This window comes from Eurypyga helias, unplaced genomic scaffold (assembly GCF_000690775.1).
Source record: "Eurypyga helias isolate BGI_N326 unplaced genomic scaffold, ASM69077v1 scaffold22993, whole genome shotgun sequence".
Classification (NCBI taxonomy): Eukaryota; Metazoa; Chordata; class Aves; order Eurypygiformes; family Eurypygidae; genus Eurypyga; species Eurypyga helias.
In genome coordinates, this window is record NW_010239644.1 from 6,446 (window position 1) to 15,194 (window position 8,749).

General features: G+C 52.0%; 1 protein-coding gene across 1 annotated transcript in view; it reads right to left on the reverse strand.

The window, feature by feature from the left end:
* Positions 1-1,026: 1,026 nt before the first annotated feature.
* Positions 1,027-8,749, reverse strand: part of CEP63 (centrosomal protein 63kDa) — a gene marked incomplete at its 5' end in the record, with an annotated part of 21,025 nt that continues 13,302 nt past the window's right edge. Inside the window, 4 exons of the mRNA XM_010148233.1 lie at positions 1,027-1,154; positions 3,680-3,890; positions 6,294-6,594; positions 7,151-7,356. Of these exons, the coding sequence (XP_010146535.1) occupies positions 1,027-1,154; positions 3,680-3,890; positions 6,294-6,594; positions 7,151-7,356 (846 nt within the window). The remainder of the gene's footprint in view (positions 1,155-3,679; positions 3,891-6,293; positions 6,595-7,150; positions 7,357-8,749) is intronic.

Below are 8,749 nucleotides of genomic sequence, written 5' to 3' on the forward strand. Positions count from 1 at the left end.
GGAACCGCAAGTGAATTCCCGCGCGTGCGCTTCAAACGGAAAGCAAACATCTGGCTCAGTCCCGCCAACCTGTAAGAAATTCTCTGGTGCTGTTGAAGGCACGAGCCCCCTCCCCAGCTCCGTTAATTATAAAGCCGCAGGGCCGGGTGATTACTCCGAGGGAGGGCCGACACTGCCAAGGCAGAGAATGCCCGGGGAGCCCCCAGCCCCAGATAGGATCATAGTATCATAGAATCACAGAACGGTTTGGGTTGGAAGGGACCTTACAGACCACCTAGTTCCAACCCCCCTGCCATGGGCAGGGACACCTTCCACTAGACCAGGTTGCTCCAAGCCTCATCCAGCCTGGCCTTGGACACTTCCAGGGATGGGGCATCCACAGCTTCTCTGGGCAACCTGTGCCAGTGCCTCCCCACCCTCTCCATGAAGAACTTCTTCCTGATATCTAATCTAACCCTCCCCACTTTCAATTTAACCTGTTACCCCTTGTCCTGTCCCTACAGGCCCTTGTAAAAAGTCCCCCCCAGCTTCCTTGTAGCCCCTTCAGGTACTGGAAGGCTGCAATGAGGTCTCCTCGGAGCCTCCTCTTCTCCAGGCAGGACAAAAGCACCTCCGAAGCCTGTACTTGCTGGGACATCTCCCCCCAGGACAAACAAGTCTTTTTCTCCTCCCCCTCACAAAACACGCACACTCTGCAGCGCAGCCGAGACCCCAGCACCAGGAGAACACCTCTGGGACTGACTCCTCGGTTATCTTGGCACTACTGGCTCTCCCCTTTCAGCCAGAGCTCTCCGTAGCACCCAACGGCGCGTGCGATCCCTACGCCTTCAAGAAGCACGACGACCTTGCGCGAGTTCCGATCGCTCGGGTTTGTGAACACCCCGTTTCTCAGCGAGGGTGAATTAGCAGAGCGGGTTTTTCCCTCTGGCCAGCGCACCCCTGCACCCCCATCTACCGACGAGCGGCTCCCTCGCCCACGGAACAGACGCCCGGCTGTCGCCACGCCGGCCGTGAGAACGGCACGCGCTAGAAAATGAGCAGCACGGTGAGAAGAGGGAACTGTTCAACTCCCCCCAGTGCCTTGCTCAGCCTCTGTCCTCTCCCCGTGTCCGCAACTCCGGAAGGGAGCCGCGCCGAGTCCAGGCCCAGCGTGCCTGCGAAGGGAGAGGGTGGGAAAGAGAGCGCGCCAACACCAGCACGGAGCAGCAGTCCGGCAGTTCTCCTGTTGCAAGGTTTACTCTTTAGATTGAGTTTTTACAGCCTCCTCCCGAATGCAGCTGCTCATTACTTGTGTGAGCAACCGATAAATACCGCAGGGTTGTAGCTGGTAATTAAACAAAGGGATCATCTTCGGATTCGCTCTCCACGTCTGCCAGCACGAACTGCCAAGTATCTCTAAAGGAAAGGGATATGGAAGCAAACACCACTAATGAGCCAAAATGTCTTTTAAACTCCTGAAAACACGGCGTGTGACGTAGCTTACTCAACAAATCTTCAGGAAATGTCGAATGGTTTCTAAGGCATCATGTAAAAACAGCACTGCTGCCGCCCGCGAAGGGGATAAGGAACCCCTAAGGGTTCTGGCACACCACGTGCTCAGCGGAGCTACAGGATCGTGCAGGAAGGGGAAACAAGTTTGTCCTATTTAACTGTTCCATTTTTGTCCAAATGTCCCATGAGCAACAAGCCCTTGCTTGAGGTCTGGAGAGTGAAGGCGGATGTTCCGAAACCGCTCACCTGTGGACGGCTCTAACTGGAACCAGGGCCAGTGCTGACTCTGCAAAACGCCGCTAAAACAGCCCATGACATCAGCAGCACAACGAGAAGCCAGAATGGATCTGAAGGTTTTACCCTTGTTCAAAGAACTCCAGCCGAAAGCCAACATAAAGACTTGTTGATCCAACTGGTTTTCCACTCTGGAATGACCGGCACAGTCCCGTTTCGTGGCCTGGCAAAGGGGCTGCAGAGAGGCATCACCTCTGCGCAACGCCTCTGCCTGGCCTGGTGGCTGGTTTTTGCAGGCGTGCGTTGCTTTTGAATTCCTGTTGCTTGACAGCCTTAAGCTGCTGTAGGACGAGGTTTAAGCCCAGCCAGCAGCTGAGCACCACGCAGCCGCTCGCTCACTCCCCCTGGGTGGGATGGGGGAGAATATTGGAAGAGTAAAAGGGACAAAACTGGTGGGTTGAGGTAGAGACAGTTTAAGGGGTAAAGCAGAAGCTGCACGCAAGCAAAGCAAACCAAGGAATTGACTCCCCACTTCCTGTGGGCAGGCAGGTGTTCAGCCATCCCCGGGAAAGCGGGGCTCCATCACATGTAACGGTGACTTGGGAACACAAACACCAGAACTCTGAATGTCGCCCCCTTCCCTCTTCCACCCCCAGCTTCATATGCTCAGCACAGCGCCATGTGGGATGGCATATCCCTTGGGTCAGTTGGGGTCAGCTGTCCTGGCTGTGTCCCCTCCCAACTCCTTGTGCACCCCCAGCACTCACTGGTGAGGGGGAGGGTGAGGAGCAGAAAAGGCCTTGGCTCCGTGTCAGCACTGCTCAGCCACAACTAAAACATCCCCGTGTTATCCACACCATTTCCAGCACAAATCCAACACTGCCCCACTCCAGCTATTGGGGAGAAAGTGAAGCCCACCCCAGCCCAAACCAGCACACAAGGTGACGCCGACGGCAGAGATGGGCAGGGGCTGTCTCTGTCCCTGGGTGTGCCTGTACAAAGGCTGTAGAGTGCCCCTGGCAAAAAGGCAAGTCTGTAGGAAACAGGTCTTACTCACTCACTGTCGTGGTTTCTTACTAACAACTTCCTTTCCTTGAGGAAGGACCAAATACATTCCTCAAAACAGGTCCCAGCTGTATTTTTATGCAGCAGTTCCATCTGGCTGGAGGTGTCCGAACTGCCCAGATTCAGAACAGGCTGGCACAGGCTCACACAGCAGCCAGAGTTACCTCTGCTACACAGATCTCACCTGGTTGTGGTTCTCCACCCATACAATTCCATTTCCAGTTCCAGCTAGTCTCCTTTCCTCTCTAAGAGCAGTGACCACAATCAGAATTCAGCTATTCAGCAGCAGCTCAAGCAAAATGCAAGGCAAGATAAAGACGTCAGATACTACACAACCAGTAAAGGGCAGAAGTTGCAAGAACCAGGAAATACTAAGAAATTCCAAAAAGGGAAAAATAACTGTATTAAAAACAGCTAGCCTAAAGGAAAGAGGAATTATAATCCTTGTTCCCTGAACAACTGGGATGGAAAGGATGGAAAAGGTGTTGATCAAAGCTCCTGATGAGAAGGCAAGATAAGCCACAGGAGATTTACTCTGCATGTTTCTATGAACAGAAAGAAGGTGGTTTTCCATTTTGTTTTATTTCAATGCTGTTACACGTACAAAATACACTTAAAATATTTTAGATTAAAATTAGCAAAGGGTGTGCTTCTAAAAAACACTGTAATCTCTCTGTGAGTGAGTGCACAAAGTGCACAAGCACGCACCTGCACTGCAGCTTTCCGACCTACAGCAAGCTGACTGAGGTGTCTGTGGTGTAACACCCTCCACCAGATCAAACGTGGGAGAGAGGAGCTTCCTTTCCTCCATACCCATCCTGTTGGTTCAGCTCAAAGCTGGAGAGACAACCTCTCCCTCAAGCTCCAACCACAACCGGTCTGCAGGTACCTCCCCAGTCGCAGTGTGGAACCACAAAGGTAAACTGCCAAAAAAAAAGAATTTGATCCTGGGGTCCAAACTGTCTCACTATCTTCTCGCTCTCTTTTTTCAGTTCCTCAATGTGAGCATTCAGGCACTCCAGGATGTGATGGGATCTCAGTTCTTCCTCTTCCAGGTATCTTGCAGCTATGGATCCAACTGAAGCTGTAGGCAGGGGGCACTACAGGGAAACAAAGGGACAGCAGGTATTCTTCCACTGCGAGTTTCAGCCAGCAACACTACTGATCTGCAAACCACATGACTAAATACGCTTCTGCAGGGCTCTCGTGTCATTTCTGGTATGGGGCAGACCAGGCACCCAGCTCTTATGCCTGTACCATAGGTACATGTCCTTCCCAACCATCTCCAACTACAGCGAAAGGCTCTCAAGCCTTTGCCAAAATCGCAGAGTGCCAGCAGCCCCTTGGCACACATCGCACTTCCATTCCAGCAGTTCTCCTCTCTAAGGCCCTGGGGGACTGGAGCTGAGCAGAAACGAGCTCTCCGTGTGCCTACGTGACTGCTGCAGGTCACAGGTGCAGCCCTGACCCCAGAGGTATCGACAGCCATCGACTCTTTGCCTGAGGGAACCGCAGTTTCACTTCAGTTACCAGCCTCTCCACTTCAGGTAACAGGAGGAATGACACGGCACGTGCCGTCACAGCCCAACTCCGGGTCACGACAAGGTGCCAAGGGTTTTGTCCTGGGTGAGTCCTGCCTCACACTCAAGGTTTGTGTCTTGCTCCCTGTCCTCATAAAAATCTCAGTGAGCAACAGCCCCTCAGAATGTGGGTTCCAGGCAAGGGAAAGAACTGGACCAGCTCTGGGGATCTCTCTCCTTTCTTTTCCACACCTCCTCAGCTTCCCCGAAATAATGGGTTCCTGCTACAATCTCACGGGGAAGTACAGACCAAACTCCCATCACAGCTCACAACCCCACTTCAGTTCAGGCCAACAAACTACCTCAGATTTTTTCCTTCACAGTCAAGAACTATTCTTGCTACTCGCATCACTTACCCACCAGTTCCTAACTTACAAAAATAACACTGTAAACTAGGCTGAGTTTATGAGTTGATGAGAAGTTTCCTGCACAGGGGCTGGCAGGTGAGTTATAAAGGTACCAAGGGGCAGCTTTCCATTACAGAAAACTTGCCTCGGTGTCTTGACAAGAGAACATAACCGGTTATTTCCAAATCCTGGAGTCTCATGGTTTTCTGGTCTTTTATCAACAGCCAGAACACAGGGAAGCAGCAGAAAAGGCTGCAGATAACAAACAAATCTCTCCCATCCCACTACTGCCTACTGACAAGAATTCTCTCGGTCCTAAAGGAACTGATTTAAAGACCCTGGAGCCTGACCGTGAGCAGGGAGTCCCATCCCAGTCAGCACCAGAAGAAATATTTGCATTTCCTCAGAACTCTTATTTCTGCCTGTCAGAACAAAAAGCAGCACATTCTCTTCTCCTAAACATCAAGCCGTAGAGCTTCTCAGACCCTGAAGTGGAACTATTCACACTTCAGTTCCAATCCTGCAGTCTGAAGAGTTTCCATTTAGAATACTGAGCTCCCAACATTTGCTTTCTGGACATGCCCACAAGCTACTTTAGTCTTGAAACAATCAAGACCTATTCTTGGCAGTAAACCTCGTCAAGATGTACAAACCTGACAAGGCTCTGCTTACCTGTGCATCAGCCTTAGACACTCTTCCCTGGGCTCCCCGCAAAATAAAATTAGCTGTGGTCATGGCTACCACCACAACCAGAGGAGAAAATACTCCAAAGACCACTAGAATCCACACCCAGGACTGTCCTCTCCCCGAACTCCTACAGCCCTCTCAAAGCCCGGGTATGGCACTCACTCACAGCGTCCTTCTTCCCCTGGTCTTAACACCACAGGCAAGAAGTGACCGAGTCCAAATTTCCTCTGCCTTGGGCAAGTCCTCCAGCAACCGAGCTGAGGTAAAGGGACAGAGAAGGTGTCAACACCGTTCCCCAGTAAAGCAGTGGGATCAGCAACTGGGAAGAATAACAGCCTCCCCTTGTGCAGTGAAGCATCAGCTTCAGGCTTTCCCATCAGCTGGCGTAAGTGGCTTTAAGTTCAGTGCGATGATGGGTCAAACTCGCCCTGTGCATTGCAGCGACCGTAGATGCGCAGCACCAGCTTCCAGAATCACCCAGAACCTGTAGTATGCTGAAATACTCCGCACTCTACATCCACCGAGCCTCTACTACAGACCCAAGCCAACAGCTGAAGCAGAATTCTGACATGACAGGAGCAGCGCATGGAACACACTGATGTACAGCAGCAGTACAGAGAAAACCAGGAGCTTCTGAATTAGCTTGTCAGTTACAGCAAAGCCCTTCCCCAGAGAATTCCGAAGAATAACGACATGGCTCCCACTGCCCAAGTACTACCCATCCAGCAGTGGTCTTCTCTCCCTGTTTAACGTTCGATGTATGCCTAAAGAACCACGCACACCACGCAGCCAGACCACACATCCATAAATTTGGCTCCTTTTGTCAGATGAGAACCCACCCATACCCCCAAGCTGTTGAGCATCAACCGGCTTCTACACGGGCGCTTACCAAAGGCACAGGTTCTCTCTGATCGTTGGAGATGGGCTGCTGAGATGCTTTGTCTGCAAGATCTTTGTTTCCATCCAGCACATGGAGCAAAGAATCCGTTCCCAGCAAGGTGCCCAAAGCAAGCGACTCCACGCGGTTGTTCTTGCTGGCCTGGGCGGGCAGCTCACCCGTCTCGGGGGTGACAGCTCCTGTTTCAGCACATTTCTGGGGCTCCCCTTGATGATGCTGAACAGTCCCATCAGGCTTGTGATGTATTCTCTCTGCTTGTGCGTCGTGTCCGTGCTGTGCTTCCCGAATTGTCCTGGAAGGCAGGTTTGGACACAACTGTTGGCAGGTTTGCCTCTTAGCAGCGGAACTTCAGCAAAAACTCACACAGAGGTAACAATTAACAAACAGGTTACTGCTAGCCCTGGCAATCTAAAATGGCACTTCTTTCCATAGGACTTCCAGGTGCACATCCAGTCTCTAGGGAATTCTCTCCCATTCTCCTGCTGTTGTAGATAGCAAAAACTACAGACTGCACATCCTAGCACTGCAAAGGGAGCACAGGCACCTGGGCCAAACCTAATCCCTGCACCAAGCAGAGCACACACTGCTTCTCAATCAAAGAAAAAGGCAAAGGCAGTGAAAAGGCAGTCAAATACTAGCTGGCTTTGCAGAACGCCAACCAGCTGGGATGAAAGCTATCGCAATACTTAAAGTATAAAGGCAGATTCCAAAATGGCCCTTTGCGTTCTCCCGTACGTGCTATGTGCTGGAGGCAGATACTATACACAGAGCACGTCATTACACACCCCCCGCCTCCTGTTCTCCCTCACAACGAGGCAGCAGTACCTTTGGAGCCACGCCACGCTCACCTGTGCGGCACATCCCTGGCCTCGGGCCCTTCGTCCTGTGCCTGCGGAGCAGCGCCCTCGGGTTCACCCTGGCAGGCCGGCCGAGCGAGCGCCAGCCTTGCTCTGGCCTCTGCTAGGTCCCTCCGCAACTGCTGGTTCTCCGATTTTAATGTCTTTACTTCAACAGCATAGTCTTCACCCAGCGCTCTCAGGGCGACGTCTTTTCCCTGACAGACAGAGAAGGGCTGATGTCAAATCCTCCCCTTTGCGAGACACCACAGTCAAATCCAGAGCAGAGCCCGGCAAGCCATTCCTTAAGGCATACCCTCTAATCCCAGTTCTGACTGGCAACATTTTCAAGGCTTTCGTAAGAGCAAATCAGTTATACATGCCCTATTGCGTGCGCATCCAGACAAACTGATCCACTCGGCACTGGATGCCTTTGAAAACAGGAAAATACAGAGCAAGAAGAGTTCAGACGTATCTGCCTCGGGATAGCGAGGAGGACTACGTGACCTCAGGTTCTCCAGCTGTGGATTCTAGGACTCCCTCACTTAGCTAAGGTGCAAGCCTCTCGGCCAAAGCTGGGCACACACAGGTGGCCCCCCCTGAGCTCCAGCCGAGCAGCAATGCTGGTAGCAGAGCAGCAGGCCCTGCCAGACCGTTCCCCGGGGCGCGAAGGCACCCACAGCCCAGCAGCTCAGCCGTCGGCAAGAAACAACCACGCCGAGTGAGAAACTGCCTTCCCCCGATCCACCAGCTGAGCCGTTTGCAAGAACACTTGTACATCCCCCCCTCCAGCGAGCAAAGGTAACGCTTACAAAGGGCTGCGCGTACGCCTCCATGCCTGGGGCGACACACAGCCCTCTAGACACGTCCCCTCCTAGAAGCAAATTGTTTTTTTCTTTTTGAAACTCTGAACAATTTGCTTCTCCCCACCTCCTCCTGACCAGGCCAGGTGGCTACCATTTCCATTCCTTCTACTCCGGTCACATTCCCACTTGCTTTTTGCCAGTTCTATTAAATTGAGGTGCTTCACTCTCATCACTGCTGTACCTAGGGACTTTCCAAAGGTGCAACAGAAGAACTTCCCCAAGACCAGCAGCTCCTGTGCCGTGGGGCTTTTTTTTTTTTTTTTTTAAAAAAAAGTTTCTTGCTTTGCAATTTGCTAAGAAGATCTCGGTAAGTCAGGCAGGAAAAAGCCCACCAGGAACTTCAGGCAGACAGTAACGGGCCTTAGGTCATTTCAGTCTCAAACCAGCCCTCCAGCCAGCTTTGGTTTTTTCTCCATCTCACCAGCCACAAGCTCCTGTTCAACACTTTCCCAAGAACCTGGCACATTTGACAATCACCCCAAACTAATACTACGAGCTGAGTACTTCCTTCCCACAGATGTGACAGGATAAAAGCTCTGATGATATATTCCCATTAGGTTTTCAGCTGTCTGAATCCAGTCCTTGCCCCCGTGAGGCATCCATTCTGGTTTACACGAGACAGAACTTGCAAACTCCCTGTTTCCTCCTTCGCACAGGCACTAAAACGAACCACCCTCCAGGCATCATTCCTGCACCACTTCCATGCAGCTTCCCCTCTGGACGAGCTGTCCTCACTGAGCCTCAC